At 42.1% G+C, this 19,119-nt stretch overlaps 1 protein-coding gene across 2 annotated transcripts in view; it reads right to left on the bottom strand.

The window, feature by feature from the left end:
* The window catches only part of LOC119496071 (zinc finger protein 385A-like), a 38,577-nt gene extending 19,701 nt beyond the window's left edge, over positions 1–18,876 (bottom strand). The window contains exon 1 of one of the 2 annotated variants that reach the window (XM_037783130.1): positions 18,355–18,876. In XM_037783130.1, the coding sequence (XP_037639058.1) occupies positions 18,355–18,451 (97 nt within the window). In that variant the 5' untranslated portion in view covers positions 18,452–18,876. Of the gene's footprint in view, positions 1–11,671; positions 12,372–18,354 lie in introns of those variants that run through there. The other variant, XM_037783139.1, reaches the window with a different exon arrangement.
* Between the last annotated feature and the right edge of the window lie 243 nt (positions 18,877–19,119).

Genomic DNA, 19,119 nt, shown 5'->3' on the forward strand with positions numbered 1-19,119 from the left:
CTGGCATTCCTCTTCAGGCTGCTTCAGTCCTGTGGCAGCTGAAGCTCAGCTGTAGCTATTGTCATGTGTGTGCGGCTGCTTTCGCATATGCTGCATGAGAAGTAGGGAGTTCAGAAGGCAGGAAGGGAAATAAGATACAAAAGTGGAGGTCACGGTTGAAATGTCCTTCAAGACATGCCACGAATCCCACAGCGCACATGGAGGCCATTATCACCTCCCTGAACCAACCGCAGCGAGGTTTGTGCTGAGTGAAAAAACAGCGGTAATAACACACCTTAGTTCACACCAACATACGAACATGCAGGAATGAGTGAACGCTCAACACCAGATATCATGATGTAATGAGTGTAAGCAATAGCAAGATAAAAATAGGTCTGGGACTACTATTAAGTTATCATATTCCTGTGTTTAAAGATGTAAGTGTTAAAGGATAAGGATGGGGATATTCTATATTTGAAGACAACAACTCCCATGGAAAGACCCAAACCAACAACGTGTTAGTCCATCTTTTAATACTTTCTGACATTTCCACAGCCCTAAGCCCGTTTGCTCTGCCTGAAGATGTAAATCTTTAAAAATGTGTCGCAGATAAATACTTTCATTTAAAAAGGTTCTAGAAACTGTAGAAAATGTGAATAAACGTAAAACGTACAGGAGTAGATCATGTATTTGCTGGGGACTATTTTCAGCTGCAGATTAATACACATTTGGTGAGCTAGTGAAAAATAAACTAGTATACCACATTCATGGTGGAACAGCAACATGTCACTCAGTGCAACAGTGCAGGTTGTTCTCAAACACCGTTCGTAGTAGGGATGCACCGATCTGACTTTTTCAGTGCCGATACCGATAGCGATACCTGGGCTTTGGGTATCGGCTGATTACCGAGAACCGATCTGATACAAGTATTTAATTAATAAGCTTTATGCCTCACTGTGTGGAAGTAACTGGGATCATTCTTTTATGTGTAAGGCAACGTCAGGCTTGACTTAATCATTGCTTTCTTAACTTTGTAAAACTAAATGTAACAAATACACACATAGATATAAATTTAGTGAATTGTTATTTAACGTTAAAATAATAAATTATACACCGGGAACATGGCAAAACAAAATCTTCAAAATTAACAGGAATTACAATGCAGCAACGAATTGGTCAAAACTTAAACACTAATTCAAATTCCAGTATATAATGTATATAGTATATAAATAGAATTGAATTTAATAGATCGGCCCCATTGTCACCGATATCTGATCCAGCTATTTGAGTCAGTATCGGCCCGATATCCGATCCGGTGTCATTATCGGTAAATCCCTAGTTCGTAGCTACGTAAAGTAATGCACTGTAATTCATTTATATATCCCACAAAATCAGTTTGTTTCACGTAATCATGAACCAGAAAATATAAAGAGCGACAAACGCCATGTTGGGAGGAGGTCGAGGTGGATGGATGGGTCAAAAAATACCGGACTCTCAAGACCAGAACATAACTTCTGTACTAAAGTAACGACACTTCCGAAATTATTTTAATCCAAACATTCTTTTCCTAAACCTAACTAAGTACTTTTGTTACCTAAACCTAACCATGTTGTTTCCTGTGAAGACTGAAGTTTATTTAGAAAAGACTGTATGCATGTAACGAGCAGAAATTGACACGTGCGTCACGTGTTGCTGGACATTCGTAGGAAAATGCACAAAAAATGAGGAGTAATTCTTTGTAAGAACTGTTAAATTGGGATACGTTAAACAGTATTCGGACAACAATGGAGCTCTAAGGCACTGAGGATAAGTTATATCAGGCTTTAGCTATACAGATACTTATTAGTAGGATCAGGTTTTGGTCATCAACTGGGATTTGTTGAAGAAAAATACAGAATATCACCAGACCTATCCTTTAACAATCCTAACATTCAAGGGTACCCGTGACATTATCTATCTATCTATCTATCTATCTATCTATCTATCTATCTATCTATCTATCTATCTTTATGTGTGTATGTACAAAAACAAGTAGAAAATGTCTCAGAGGTAATTAAACATGTGGTCAACAAAGCATGTAGTGGGACAATAATGTTTCAGCTTTATGGATTAGCTCAGAGATATCATCGTTGTGCTTCCTCTTCGGCTAGTGAAGCGTATTCCTGACACGCTTCTGGTAAATCCGCAGCTCATTTTACGCCACATTACAATTTAAAGGTCAAAGCATGTCTGCTGTTACCTATAAATCTGCATTTGCTGTGCAGACGCTCACAATAGAGTGGTGTATTTAACGTCGGGTGATATTCTGCACCATCCCGCTGCAGCTCGATGCGGTGCGAGTATAGCGGCAGCGTCCCCTGACCTACCCTCCTCCTGAGTGATTTACAATGACATCAGATAAGTGAACGCCACGACTCTTCAACAGCGACCACGCGGGGAGGGCTGCGCATTGATTGGACACATTCTGAGGAGCGTTAAAGTGTTAAAGTGCTGCCAAACTCTATAAATCCAGGCCTCACCGTCTATTGCTCCTTCTCTCCACTGAAATGAACAGACAGCGGTGTCTCACCCAGCCCCTCGTCTTACTGACTTTTCTTTTTTTCTAATGCAAATGTTTGGGCGAGAAAAAGATCAATGCCTGTGTAATAGCTTATTGAATTTTTGTGTAGATTGTGAGAGAGAGGTAGTTGGACAGAAATGAAGAGACGCAGAGAGGGAAAAAAAACAACCAGAGACAGAATCTTGTCGTCACAGTAGATTTCACAAACCCCGGCGCGTGTGCACACACAGGCGTGCGCACACCAATGTGCTGTGACTAAGGCCTCTCAAATTGGCAATTCATTTAGCCAATTTAGGTTTAATGATCACAGAGGTAATGTCAATGTCAGTGACGTCGCCGAAGCCTCTCTGTATTCCCTGCCTGCCTCCATCTTTGTGCTTCATGATGGGACAGGAGACGGGGTGACATGTCTAACAGAATGAAGTCTGATGAGAGGCAGAAGCACTGCAGGGTCCCACCGAAAAAAGAGAAATAAAAAAAAAAAGAAATGCAGCCATTTTTAGTTCCAGCTGCACACTGAAGAGAACCGGCTTGGCACACCATGCCAGCCGCCTCACATCTGCATCTAAATAGGCTGCTGAAATGAGCTTCATGTGGCAGATTAGCCAGCCTCCCCTGACGAAAACCCCGTCGCTGTCACTGCAGCAAAGACAACTCCGTGGTGTCAGCGGGTCCGTTAACCCGAAAACCACTGGATCCACTGTGTTTGTCTTTGCCCCAGGTTTCATGCACAATGTGGAAAAAAAAGAGTTGATCCAACATTTGATGGCAGATGACACCATTAGTATGTTGATGATCATCATCTGCTCAAACGATTTATGACTCCTATTTGTTGTTTTGTGGCAGGAATGCTGCCACATTTTGGCTTCAGGTGACATTATAACTCTGCAAAACAAACACTTGAAATGATTCGTTACATCAGCTCTCTCCCATGTGGTGCAAATGTAATGCAACTGTGTTAGAGGGTCTAACCTTTAAAGAAACAGAGTGCTAACTTTGTCGTGATTGCAGGGGGAAGATGGCTCTGTCTTAGTGTCGCATACTGCTGCTGTGAAGGACTGAGCATGAAATCCAATTTACTGCAGCTCAGCTTACCCTCAAGTCAAAGGCAGCTATTTCAACCTAAGCCGGGAACAGGCGACAATACACACACACACACACACACACACACACACACACACACACACACACACTCACACAAACGTTTGTAGTCTGAATGAACGATGCTCTAAAAGGAGTAACTTATAGGCTCAACGCTGATTAATGGTGTGTTTGTGTGTGTGAGATCTGGACAGCGAGGAGAGGACTCCTCGGTGAAGAGGAGAGCTGAGTGCTGCTGAAGGAGAACACAGTTGATTTCAGTCTGCACTTTGTTTTAATGATAGATGCTCTGCGCCCCAGCGGCCAGGCTTAAATGCCACCTCCCAGAGAACTCTCAGAAGTCCTCTTTCACTGGAAAATGCGTGTGTCTGTTTTTATGCTGTGCTCTTGAAATCAGCCAGTCCTTCTGCAGCTCCACTCTCTGATTTCATGCAGTATTTGCAATTAATGAAGGTTTCCCCTCTACAGATTTTACACCGCTCTCATTAAAATTAAAATCATTATGTAATGTTGGTAGCACATTGCTGTGTTTGGACTTTTCCCTGCTAACAATTTCTCATGAAAAATTCTGTCTGTCTTTCCGTAGCGTTGGATTATGAAGCATCACAACGAGGTAAAAACTCCCTGATTGGCAAGGAAGTGGTGATGGCGAGCACAGAGGAGCTTGGAAGGAAACGATGGCAGCGGGGCTGAGTGGATCGAGTCGATTGAGCGAGGAAAAGAGGTCTGGACGAGGGGGGGGGAGAGATGAGGTGGAAAGAGACGGAAAGCATCGAGGAGGGGGAGGGAGCCGCATGTTTTGAGGTGAGTCCAAGGTGACCAGAGGAGGTAAAGAGCCATGTTAACCTGCAGGTTAATGGTACAGAAAAAAGCCATCTGTTAACTGAAGAAAGCAGTTCTACTCCACACAGCTGAGCTACATATTGTATTCCTGCTTATATGTTAAAAATCTCATGGTAGCGTGTGGAAAGTGGAGAAAGCAGTCCATCCTTCCCAGCTGCTTGTAAGGGTTAACCTTTGGCTGTCACATGCAAAATGTCATACGCGCATGAACAAATTTAGGTTATTTTGATGCCCTCTCCGCAGGTTGTCTACATGTTATGTCTTGTTTTAAGCATAAACACGAATCCTGAGACATGGTCTGTAGACGGGTCATGTGTGCCTCTATTTTTCCAATACAGTTTTATTGAATTTAATAGAATTACATTAAAAGTAGAATCCCCATCTCCGTTTCCCTCAAACATATACAACATCAATCCCCCCGCACTCCAAATAATCCTTGGGTCTACATTGAAAATAATATTGATAATAGTAATAATAATAAACCAAACTAAATACAAGGAACAGGACATACATTAGATCAAATAGCCACTGGTAAAATGGACTAGTATTAATGTAACACTCACAAAATAATTGTGAAAAATAAAGAAATAAATCAAAGCACATACACACCCTGAAGAAGGCTGTTTGTGCCGCTACGCGTGGGTTGTTACCCAATCTGAATATGTACCAGCATTGTTTTTAGCATTTCATCATGAAATAGCCATTTGAATAAAGGCTTTTTATTTTTTGTCAGAAGAGTGCCTTGGACTCCCCCTTTTTTTAACCTTTGTGTACCCTACCAAAGAGCACCTTCATCACACTGATTTGAACTTCCAAGCACTCTGGACTTTTTCCCTTTTTTGCACATACACAGGCTACTTGTTAACTAGCACACATAAACATTAGGCACACCAGCTGCTCTCATTTCCAGGGTGTAAAATACCGACGCTCTGTCGCGGCCATCAGCGTGCGATGCTGACGCACAAAGCACCCTTTAGCACCTGTTTGACACGTACTTTTAACCAACTACAATGGGAAACCACCTGCGGCAATATTAAACTCTGAGAGAAAGTGGTCGTGGAGTGTGGTTTGTGTGTTTTGGTTTGACTCAGTTATGGAATTTCCCTCGTGTTATTCATGTGAATTTGACTGCCAGGCAGTTTTTGCAGTTTGTTTATCCGTACAAATGTGGCAGCTGTACAGGTGTTAGTTGTAGCTAGCTACGTACACACCAACCGTGTGTGTGTGTGTGTGTGTTCAGCTCAGATTGACTGATCTCTGATCTCTCCATTTCTTTTTGTTATTTTCTTCAAGTGTCTCTCCTTTTTCCTCTCATCTCTGTACATTTATGACGTTGACTCATAAAGACTCAAATGTTTTGCTCATGTTGAAACATTTTGAGGCTTTTCTCCCAAGAAGAATGATAGAGAGCATCAGTTGTTTTGGCAAGTGCCCCAAAACGACATCTGTTTACGCTCAAGTGACAAAGTCCTCTGGAGGCCGTAGTAATTATGACGGGAGGAAGTCAGGTCCACATGTGGAGGAGGTTAAGGTGGATGGATGGGTCAACAAAACATTGGACTTTAATACAGGAGACCGCTGTTTGTTTCCCTTTTTGCTTTTTATTTTTTTTAAAAGCATGACCATGTTCTTTCCATGAGCTGTGTATATAATCATGCCACGTTTAAATTCAGCCTTGCGTTCTGTCTAAACAGTAACACACCCTCAACGACAAGTGTTTCTGTAAGTGAAGTTTTTGGAAAGCTGTTGGAGGCTAGCTCACCTCGCCCCAATTAGGATTGCCGCGGTAGTCTGTGTTTTCGGTGTTACACGGTGTTCGGGCATACACCGATTACATTACTTTCCCACCGCTCCCACTCTCATTTTGCTTTTTTTATATAAATAAAACCCATTTAGTCAATTTTCGTGAATCAGCGGCATGTTATCAATACATTGTAGACGACAGACGCTAAAAACTGAAAGTGAAAAAGTCTGCTGTCAGAGTAGGAGTCAGATACCACACACGGGATGAGAGAGATTTACCAGACAAGACGATGGCGGAGGATTTGGTGTCAAAGCGAAAAGCAACAGCGCCTATCTGGCAATATTTTGAAATTTAAACCCAATAATGCTATAAGGGAACCATAACCATAACTGTGCGGAGGACGGAGCGGTGATGCCGGTGTGCGCGGCGCAGTGGCGATGTGGAAACCTGCGGCCCCGCAGCGAAAGCTCGACTGAAGAGGCCAGACACACAGCCATCCAACGTTAAAGATCAAACTAAGTGCTCTACGTATATTGAGCGTCATTATTTTCTTGTAAAATGTTCAGTGTAATCGGTAACACCGGTGTTGTCACAAGTTTATTTACGGGTGGGAAAATGTCCTCAACGTGACATCCTTAGCTTCAATCCACATCGCTCTCGCTATAGTCTGTGTTTCCTAAACATTTAGAGCAAAGTTGGTGAGTAAAATATTATCATAACCAATAGTTACAATAGACAAAAATATGAATGTCAACACCTGGCTTGATAAATACCAGAATTTCCTTTTAGGATGGTAGACAGTAAAGATTCGATTAAACAGTATATTCATAAAACATATTAATATAATCCATCTGTGGGCAGATGTGTGAATGTTAAACATGCAGGAGAGCTTTGTTTCATAAAGATGCTCGTGAATCTGTATCTCCTCTCAGGCTCTTTCGGGAGGTGTTGGAACAACCTGAACCTTGCTGCCAACTTTCTCTTTCATCCCACTGCGGTCATGATGTAGCACAGTTTGAGGCAAACAGAGAGTGCTGCCGCCATGAAACCAAGCAGAGCAAAGTAAGGACCATTAAGAGATCCACCATGTCAACATGACCTGCAGCCCTGCCCCACATCATTATCCTGTGTGTCAAACCATTTACACACCTGCTGGGAGCTGGCAGAAAACACTACTGTGTGATACAGACCTACAGAAACCTGAGCATGTAAAGTACACAAGCAAACACATAAAGGCACATGTGCAAAAGGGTAAACACACATACACAACAATGGCATCAGACGCACGGGAGCCAGGTGCATGTCCTTATGATTTTAAACAATAGAGAGCACACAAAAGGCAATGCATGCTTGATTTTCAATCGACAGAAAAATCAAAATAGAACAAAAATAGGATGTATGCGGCAGAAGCAGAAATTACAGGCTACATTTTGGGAGCTGATTGGAGACTGAAGGCCAGAGCTATAGCTTGGTCTGGGGTTATGCAGGGTAAGAGTCGGGCTGGTGGCTCAGCTGTGGTCTGCATACCTTCAGGACAATAAACAACAAAGAGACTTTATGCTCAGCCTATGTGCCCTCTTGCTATTTTTTGGCAGCCCTTGAAACCAGTAAATTACAGAAGTAAGAATTTAGTGCGGCAGGTTCAAAGGCATTCCACTTTTATAATTACGGTCAACAAGTCCTCCAAGCTAAATGACAAATATGTTTTTGTCATTGCCTTCCAAAACAACACATATGTGAAAATGTTCTGATCTGATTCCCATATGAACAGGACCAAAGTACTGTAGGACTGTTACAACTTATGTTGTTATTAACATGTATATCTTGTTTGCTGTCACTGCTGTGGTGTGATTGGGTTCAGGCACAAAAAACGAATTAACGCTGGGATCAGATTCACAATATTTTAGTCATGCTAGTAACACGAGTCACCACTTTAGTTCAGACTGAAATATCTCAACAACTGTTGGATGGATTTTCATGAAATTTTGTACAGACATTAATGGTCCCCAGAAAATGACCTAAACCTAACTTTTTATCCAGCGAGATAAGCAGGTTGAGATTTTTTTGTGTAAAGGAAAATATCTCAACAATTACTGGATTGCCATGAAACACGGTACAGATATCCAGATCGCCCAGACGATAAATAACCTTACACTGCAGCTGGATTTTCAATATGTCACAAGATCACGCAAGCATTGCGGATCAAATGTCACACGTAAATCCATCTTGTCAGGCTTCAAGTAATGCAAATGTGTCCGGCAAGTCAGACCACAGGCCAATCAGCGTCCTGTGAGGAGCTACTGCAGCTACAGGCTCGGCTTAGATGTGTGTAACGACACGGAGAGGCGACTATTCGTTCTAAACAACAATGGCGGTTCCTAAAGAGGTTAGCATAGCTGCGATAGCATCAGTTATATCAGTTATTTCTTCATTGAAAGAAGAGCAAAAAAACGGCAATGTTTTTGCCTTCAGTTAGTTTCTCTTTCCTTAGTGTGATTGACAGATGGTTCATCCTATCACCTGCCAAGTACAGTATATTTTGAAAGTGCCTTCTCTTTCCAAATAGTTTCCAATGATGGCTTCTCATATGGTTCTGTGAAACAGACCATCTGATGGGTCAGTTTAGAGGATAAACCCACTCATCACTCATCTTCAACCGCTTATCCGGGGTCGGGTCACGGGGGCAACAGCTCCTGCAGGGGACCCCAAACTTCCCTTTCCTGGGCCACATTAACCAGCTCTGACTGGGGGATCCCGAGGCGTTCCCAGGCCAGTGTGGAGATATAATCTCTCCACCTAGTGCTGGGTCTTCCCCATGGCCTGCTCCCAGCTGGTCGTGCCTGGAACACCTCCCAAGGGAGGCGCCCAGGGTACATCCTTACTAGATGTCCGAACCACCTCAGCTGGCTCCTTTCGACGCAAAGGAGCAGCGGCTCTACTCCGAGTCCCTCACGGATGACTGAGCTTCTCATCCTATCTCTAAGGGAGACGCCAGCCACCCTCCTGAGGAAACCCATTTCGGCCGCTTGTACCCGCGATCTCGTTCTTTCGGTCATGACCCAACCCTCATGACCATAGGTGAGAGTAGGAACGAAGATTGACCGGTAGATCGAGAGCTTTGCCTTCCGGCTCAGCCCTCTTTTCTTCACAACGGTGCAGTAAAGCGAATGCAATACCGCCCCCGCTGCTCCGATTCTCCGGCCAATCTCACGTTCTATAGTCCCCTCACTCGCGAACAAGACCCCGAGGTACTTGAACTCCTTCACTGGGGGTAAGGACTCATTCCCTACCCGGAGTAGGCAATCCACCGGTTTCCTGCTGAGAACCATGGCCTCAGATTTAGAGGTGCTGATTCTCATCCCGGCCGCTTCACACTTGGCTGCGAAACCAATCCAGTGAGTGCTGGAGGTCGCAGACCGATGATGCCAACAGGACCACATCATCTGCAAAAAGTGGCGATGAGATCCTCAGCACACCGAACTGCAAACCGTCCTCCCCCCCCCGACTACGCCTCGATATCCTGTCCATGAATATCACGATAATCCCTAACGACTAAAATATCTCAAAATCTACTGGATGGATTGCCAAAGAGTTTTGAGGAAAATTGTGAGGACAGACTGTATATGGTATCCATACTGTAACCTTCAGAGTTATTTGACCTTCCTTTCTTGGCTTACCAGTGCTGGTTTTGTTCTGTGCATTAGTTTCACAGTCATATGAAATATGTGTCAGTCTCGTGACAGGCGCATTTTCTCCGTTTTAAATGTCAATACTTTTCATCCTTCGCTGCATCGCCTCGATTCAAAGGTCATGTTGTTTATCAGGGACAACATGCACCTGTGATTCTGTTGGAGGACATTGATGAGTGGGGAGATTTTGTGTGTATGGATTACTTCATACTGGTTGAGTGAGCAGTGATGCAAGCCACAGACGTTTTTTCATAGTGCTGAGTGAGGTCTTTGCATCAGACCAGAAGAAGCCTTGGCCCATTTTTAAATAAATAAAGACCTCAAACCTCTGGGTCTGAAATATTCATCGTAGAAATCACTAAGTTACTGAACTGTGTTCCACACCGCTCTGCACCGAGGGAGATGAGCCTGCTTTAACACATTTCTTTCATACTTCACTGCTGATTGTGTCGACGTGTTTAAATTTGGCCTTTCATTAAAGAAACACAGTATTTAGATGGCGGTGGATGGAGAGGTTTCTTTGGTGATGGACAGACGGAGAGGAGACTTTTTGTTCCTCCATCTTTTCCTGTCAACACCGTCGCTGTCATCGTCTCTCATGGACACTATTTCGGTCTCTGGACTAAAATCTCTATCTCAGTAAAATGAAACTAATACAGTTTATAGAACCCCATGTGGTTGTGATCTTGTGTCAGTGTGTTTAGTGTTTAATGCGTACAGAGTTAAAGCTTCAGCTCGGGGGAGGGATTACCACAAGCTCAAACTCACACTCAGATCACAGGAAGACTCAAGCAGGGGTAAGAGCAAGCAAACAAAAATAAAGTAGGCAAATATTTAGTTAACACACACGTACATGGAACAAGGTCGTTGCAGTTAATTAAATTTAAGAAAAGAAGCAAGTATTAATATAGATAAACTGACAAGGTGTTGAAACTAAAAATGTAAAGGTCTAAAGTCTACTCCTATATATAACTGCGTCACATTGATACAAAATTAATCTGCATTTTAGTCTTTTAATATAAATCGAGTACAGCATGTGCGTGTTATTAAGCTAATTCTGCAATAATGTCCCCTTGTGTATTTAATTTAATAAAACTGAACACATTGAGCCACTTCTGTAACATTCTACAGTGATAATATTAAACATAACTAAACTAAATATGCTTTTTACAAAACAATTAAAACCTAATTTATATTATGTATAATTTACATATCTATATAAATTATAATCTCTGAGTACTCTGAAGTCAAGTCAAAGTTAATCATTTATTACATTACATTTTAACAGGTTTGATTCAACACTTTTGAACCTATTTTAAGGGAACGTCCACTTCTTTTGACCTCTAATGTCTTTTTTTGTATTTCTTTTAATGCTATTTTTTGTGTGTGTGCAAATAGGGCACAAAATCTAGAGACTGTCATGTGCGTTTGCATAAATGCATGACTGCAGGATTCATGACCACACAAATGAATGAGAATGAAGTTCTATTAGGAGCGTCACATGAACAGGAACAGCGAGGAGCCTCTCTCGCATCGTCCTACAGATGTTTCCAAAGGATGCAACGCTTCCATCATGCACTGGTCTTTTCCTAATCATGACTTGATGACATCTGAGATGCATCTAAGTTGGCGACAGCAGCGCGCGCAGTAGAAAGTTTGTGCCAGAGATGAGTGATCTCCTTGGCAGAAGAGGAAAGTAAAAATCAATGGGATCAATAGAAGCACAGAGAGAAAAGCTTTCTGATATCGTCTTACCCAAGATCATCCTGTAGATGTCCACTGTCAACTTCTCTTTCCCACGTTATCTCCTCGCTTGACTCCTCTCTCTCTGGATCAGCTACTGACTCAAACCGTCCACCTCTCTGGCTCTCAAAACTCAGTGTGAGATCAAAAAAGACGTCGCAACATCACAACCTTCACTTTGCATCCCTATGCTGGTGTCTCTTCCGGTCCCCTCGTCCACATGAGATGCTTCTCATTCAGATCTATGACACGCGTCTCTTGCTCAGCCAGCTGTTGCCAGATGAGGAGCACAGCAGCAGCAGCAGCAGCCCCGACTGCAACACAACAATCTACTGCAAGGAAGCCTGTAATTTATTCACTGTTATATATTCACTCCAGCAGGAGGAACACCAGAGGATACAGCTGCCTCACTGGAAGAACCTCTGCACCACAGCTTGCCTCTCTCTCTCTTGTTCTATCTCATATTTTGGGGATGGGTATAACCTAAAGGCACCTTGCATTCCTGAGCCGTGATTGGCCGGAGGCTCGGCCAATGAGAGCAGTCGGTGCTGAGCATTTTCTTGGGGTGTTTGAATGAGGAGGCAGAGTGATGATGCTGCTGTCGATTCTGCTCTCCCTCTCCCTCTGTCACCCTTCTTCTGCTGTTTACTATTGATGATTGTTTTTTTCTCCTCGTCTCGGTCTGTACTCTGCCTCGTGTCTCCCACCGACAGCATCTGAAACACGTCTGCCCTCACAACATCCTCCCCCTACATACCTGCTCTGGTCTCCCTTTCTATACCTGTTTGTTGCAGTTGTTACATTTTGAAAATGCTGACCGAGTTCACACCTTAACCAAAAAGAAAAGCAGACACAGAGGTGCGACAGAGACTGACAGCTCGAGAGACTCGATGAAGCGTTGGAGGGAGGGGAGGAGAGATTGAGGTTAACATGGACTGACTGAGGATGAAACGGTGTGAGGGGAGGAAATGTGATGGAGCAGGAGGATGAAGGAGCATGCAGGCAGCTGTTTGACAGGCAGAGAGTGCTGAATGAGCTCAAAAACTAAGCTTACTTAGTCAGTACTTAGTACTTAGCTCAAAGATGATGTATATTCAAGACTTCATCAAAGTACTTCCCACAAGATCGAGCAGCATGACCTCCAGCTTTAGGCAGCATGAAGTGATCCATTTCTCCTAGGGCTGTCAATCGATTAAAATGTTTAATCGCATGATTGTCCATGATCAATCTCAAATTAATCATACCTTTTTTTATTCGTTCAAAATGTACCTTAAAGGGAGATTTGTCAAGTATTTAACGCTCTTATCAACATGGGAGAGGGCAAATATGCTTGCTTTATGCAAATGTATGTATATATTTATTATTGGAAATCAATTAACGCGAACGTGATATCACAGGAACGCCTTGAGGGAATTTCTTCAAATTTGGCACAAACGTCCACTTGGACTCAAGGATGAAGTGAATTAGAATTTGGTGGTCAAAGGTCACTGTGACCTCACAAAACACATTTTTGGATATACGTCAAGATTTCATATACTAATTATGACAGTTTCACACAAATTTCTAATAGGATAAAATGTAGGGCTGTCAATCGATTCAAATATATTATTGTAAATGTACCTTAAAGGGAGATTTGTCAAGTATTTAATACTCTTATCAAGATGGGGGTGGGCAAATATGCTGCTTTATTCAAATGTATGTATATAGTTATTATTGGAAATCAATTAACAACACAAAACAATGACAACAATTGTCCAGAAACCCTCACAGGTACTGCATTTAGCATAAAAATTATGCTCAAATCATAACATGGCAAACTGCAGCCCAACAGGCAACAACAGCTGTCAGTGTGTCAGTGTAATGACTTGACTATGACTTGCCCCAAAACTGCATGTGATTATCATAAAGTGGGCATGTCTGTAAAGGGGAGACTCGTGGGTACCCATAGAACCCATTTTCATTCACATATCTTGAGGTCAGAGGTCAAGGGACCCCTTTGAAAATGGCCATGCCAGTTTTACCTCGCCAATATGTAGCGCAAGTTTGGAGCGTTATTTAGCCTCCCTCAGTATCTTCTCTCTAGCTTTAAAACTGAGCCCGCCTCAACCTCCGAAAGATCGATTGCGTTAATGCGTTAAAGAAATTAGTGCCGTTAAAACGAATTTGCGCTAACGGGTTGTTATTGTGTTAACTTTGACAGCCCTAGTTTCTACATAATTTATAACAGATAATACCGTGAATCAGATAATGCTGTGTGTCGGCCTCTGTGTGTATTTCAGCCTGTGTGAACCCAGGATAATCTGTGTGTGTGTGTGTGTGTGTGTGTGAGAGAGAGAGATAAGGTTTCCTCATTAGTTGAGTCGAGCTGAATAATGCAGGTAGATGTATTGTTGTGTCCAATGGGCCAGGTGCTAATGTGGCTGTCTGAGGGTGAAGGGGCAGACACAGCATGACTTTAATGGATGTCACCATGGGAAACTGAAATCGGACCACTGGACTCAAGTGACACACCATCCTGCGTGTGTGTGTCTCTTGGGGGATGTATGGTGAGCCTTTAAATGTTCACTTATTAAAACACTTTGCTGGTTCTGTGTTACACTTGAAAGACGCCAAGTTGATAGAATACAGTACACTTAATTAAAGTATGAGCTGAAATAAGCTTTTACCATTCAAATATATGCAAAACGTCATGCCTTTATGCATGTAGGAGTAGGAGGAGTGTCAAATACTAATAAATATAATAAAAAGCCTTTATTGCAGGAGTTTGCCATTAGGTTCAACCATGGGAAGTTTTTCTCAGCATTGTTCAATGGGCAGCCAACATGCAGTAGTTTTAGTGTTGTTGCAGTGACGACACAGACCTATATGTTTTCAATATGTGTTGTGTAGTAGAGCTGGGCAATAGGATAATATATATTGTCAAAACAATATAAAATGTCTATCGTATATATATTTTTCTATATCGTTTCTATCGTAATTTTCATTTCTTTTTTCTCTATAATTTCACTTAAAACTGTTAATTTTGCACTCAAGTTCTTAAAATGAGAAAATACTCAGTAGTTTTTATTTGTCAAGTATTTAATTCACAAAGGAGTTTACAGAAATGGGCTCTACCATGTGGTTATTTCATTGAATGGCGACGTTTTTGATCAAAAATGCTTTTCATAAATATGTTTCATAGCCTTCTATCACACCTGCAGAAACGCACAATGTGCCGTGGTTAACATTGTGAAACGACTGGTTAGGTTTAGGCAACAAAACTACTTGGTTAAGGTTAGAAAAAACATCATGATTTGTGTTCAAATAATAATGTAACAACATAACAACGCAACAAAACCACTATAGTTAGGTTTAGGAAAGAACTACGTGGTTGGGCTTAAAACTACTATGTTTGTGCAGTGAAAATGAGGCTGAACGTTGTGAACACGGGACACGAACGAACAGCTGATTGTAATGTGACACGAACAGCGGTCTACTGGATGAAAGCCTTTGTGTTTGTTGGACCCATCCACCTTCCCTCCCTCCTGCCTGTTGGTGTGTCTGTTTTTGCTCTTTAAACTACGTCACTTGCTCTGACCAAATGCAAAAACGTCGCCGTTCAACCATCCCTGGTTTTCAGAAACGTCCAATGTCAACATTTTTTTACTGGCGACGGAGTGGCGCCGTTCATAACAGTCTTTTAATTACATTATTATCTACAGTAGAATTATAGAAAAAATCATGTAACGGTTTTGTAGTAACTCTGATTTTTTTTGTCAGACTATAAGATAGTAAACTTTGGCTTTTGTTTGTTTGTTTTCTTTGTCCCTGTGGTTGGCTGCTATTTGCCAAACACTGCTTTATTGGTTATATTGCAGCTTGTTAATAAGACAATTAAAAAAAGCCCAACTGATTTCAGCATATGCAGCTTTTAATCAGGGTTTTGGACTGACTGCTGTTCAACCCAAATCTGGTTTAATAATTAAAGTTCTCATTCATATTAAATGGAAAACAGAAATAAGAAAGTATCTGTGTTTGAAGTTTGTATGAGGGTTGTGTGCAGTGCTGTACAGTCAGTAGGCCCGTGTGTGTGTGTGGGCGTGCGTGTGATTACGTGCATGTGACCTCAACCCTCCTATCATTCTCTCATTCTGACCCAGGAGGCCATAAATGTGTCGACAGGCTTGTTGAACTCTAATTTTAGATGTGATCGTTAGCGGGGAGTCTCAAGGAGTCCTGCCAACATTTAATGAAGTCTTCATTTCACCAATGAAACGGCCTAAAGCATTGTGTTTAACCAGCCACTTACTGGTTAAAGTGGCCAAACAGATAAAGATGAAGAGATGAAAGCAACTTAGGAAAAATGTTCTCACATAACTTAATGCCATTTTCTGTCCTGCATGCACAAGTATAATTTGATAATGCACCAGTATGTGTGAAGTACTTCTTGACAAACCCTGGCGACAGGTAACAATATTATAATTCAATGTTGTGTCTTTTTTTTACTGGTTTTAATGGTTCTGCTGTTTGTGCTTTGTGGTCAGAGTGTCCGGACTATAGCTCAGTTAAAAAGCAGCCAACTGTGTTTGGTTGTAAATCTTTTTGATGTAAAGAGTCAAACAGAGAGTGTTTCTCCTCTCGTGGCAGAATGAGGGCAGCGGAGGTCAAAGAGGTCGAAGAGCAGAGCGGTTGTTTACTGAACCTCAGAGGTTAAAATATGTGCTGCTAGAACGGAGACACACATACACACACACACACACACTGGACTAAACACATGTCTCTGTACGCTCACTCTAAAAGGTAGAAAGTCATTCACCAGCACATGTACACTTACATAACAACGTACTTTGTTTGGGAACGGGCTTGAATGGTCATGGTGAAGTACGCAGCTTAAATTCATTTTTAAAACTAATTTTATGTTCCTGAACATTTGTAAATATCCACTGTTGTCAACGTGTCATGAAAAACATACTTTGACTAAGTAAAAACTGTATGAGCTAAGCTGCACATCAACTAACATGCACTTTTCTTGCTGGTAATCCTCCCTCTGTTATATATAGGTTACATATTATATATACACAAAACAGACAATCCTCAAAAATATAAGTTATAAAACAATTTAACTTGATTAAAAACTGCAGTTTTAAGCCATATGAAAATCGAGTGTGAAAAGTTCATTCTTGACCTTGGAAAAAAATCTTAACTCAAGGTCCACTTGCTAGCTTTGTCTTGAGTTTTCTACCACGTCAGAGATGGTTTACAATCACTCCTTTATATACGACCACCTCTAATCACGTAACTGGAGTTGAATACTCATATCACATGATCACATGGACATCAGCTCTACTGAAGAAGATGATGAGACCGGTTTAAAGCTCCAGGAAAGGCTAGATTTGACAATGTTATTGTTTTATGAAAGGCAACTGACGTCTGATGAATTTCTTTTATTCTCCTTAAAGGCATAGTTTGGGTGTTTTGAAGTGGGGTTGTATGAGGTACTTATCCATAGTCAGTGTATTACCTACAGTAGATGATGGTTGTTACGCTCCCAGCATCGAGAACCAGACAGGAGTTACCGCACGGCAGCAAAGCAATACAGTCAAAACGTCATTTAGACACCTAAAAGAAAGGCTCACCTAAAAAAATCGATATCCATTGAAGTGTACGCTATATTTAGAATATTTTCATCGCTTTATCTTGCCGTCTGACAGCCCTTTTCTTCTCCTTTCCGATTTTTTTAGGTGAGCCTTTCTTTTAGGTGGATAAAATATTTTTTTTCTGCCGTCCCCGTCCACAGCAGTACATTGCTTGGCTCCGCTGTCGGTGCTTCTGTCTGTTTCTCGATGCTAGGGGCGCTCCAACCGTCATCTACTGTAGGTAATACACTAACTATGGATAAGTACCACATACAACCCCACTTAAAAACACCTCAAAAACTATCCCTTTAATTTGCTTCTGTTTTAAGTCCAGACATTTCAACATGTGACCTGGTGAAGTTTCAGTGTGATTTAGTCAAAGAACCTCAAACTAATCAACAACCTTTTTCTGTTATGACAGTTTAAGCTAACAATCGTTTGAATCTTGCACTAGAAGGATCTGGACACTGGAATCACATCTCCCTTTAATGTTATTAGCGACGTTTCAACCAACTATAGCTCTTCCTCGGGCAAAATCCGTTCCTTGTATTGCATTGATTTTTTTGTTTCCAGCACATTTGAATCCCCGGCTTATAAAACAGAAAACTTCTTGCACTTTATCACACATTGCTAATTATTTCTCCTGCCAAACTCATCCATCCTGCTGTGATGCTGATGAAGGAACAATTTGGTCAGGAATGTCATGATAGACAGTGCCCTCTTTATTTAGACCTAAACTTGCTCTCTTTCTCTTTTCCCCATCCCTCCATCCTTCATTCCCTCCCTGCAGCATACCGATGATGTATGTGAAAGGTCGGGGGTCAGACCAGGTCTGAGTGCAAACTCTTGTCTGACAGTGAGTGCTGACGTTTTTAAGAGAGTGCCCTAACTTTCATCAAAGAGAGAAACCTTCAAAGCTTCGTGGAAGACTGTCACTCGCTCTTTATATCTGCTCAGAATATTGCAATAATGAGGGGATCCTGGCTTATCCACCTCTCGGTTCATTTTAAAGTGATCAAAGGTGGAATGCTGAGAGTTGTGGGTGGTTTTGCATCGCTCAGTAGTCGGTGATGATCTTACCTGAGCTCCACATTGGTCGCCTCTGTTCTTCACGAGTTTGGAAGAGATCCAGATCCTTCGTCCGGTAGAGTCCAAAGGTCAGCGTGTCAGCCAGCATAAAGTCACACAGACAGTGTTCCTCGTTGAGTGGAATAAATCAAAGTACGCTCACGTTACTGTGAAGAGATAAATAAAGTAGCACTGAGCGACATGAGCGCTGATCTTGCACCAGTCTTGGAAATGCTCGGCACAGGCAGCCACATGCCCACAGTGGAGCTGCATCAAACAGCAGACGGCTTGATGTGCAGCTTCTGCATCTTCCTCACAGTCTCTTTTTCTCTTCTCAGATTCCTTTTAATTCCTCTCTGTGTTTCTCTGTATTTTCTCTATGTGTTTTTTTTCCCTTTCCTGTCGTCACCTCTTTCTTGGGAGCGAAAGAAACAAGTGCACGAGATTCCAGTGGCTAATTCTGCCTCTTAGGACGGGGGAACCTAATATGTGAGGACAACTGTGGAAGGAGGGAGATACCGACAGAGAGAGAGAGTGTAAGGAAAAGGAGGGGCAGGACAGAGAGGAGGGGGACCCAGCGACGGATGGCAGATCAGACGAAACCGGGATTGGAGTGTGTGTTGTTGAGGAGGAGGAGGAGGAGGAGGAGGAGGAGGGTGGCAAGCCGCTGAAACTTGAGAGACATGAAGGAAAGGAAGCAAATGTTGACATGGTGAAGCAAAGGGACGTATGATTGCCGGATTAAACAGATGGCTTACAGGCAAATATGTTGATTCT

Source organism: Sebastes umbrosus, chromosome 1 (assembly GCF_015220745.1).
Source record: "Sebastes umbrosus isolate fSebUmb1 chromosome 1, fSebUmb1.pri, whole genome shotgun sequence".
NCBI classification, from domain to species: domain Eukaryota; kingdom Metazoa; phylum Chordata; class Actinopteri; order Perciformes; family Sebastidae; genus Sebastes; species Sebastes umbrosus.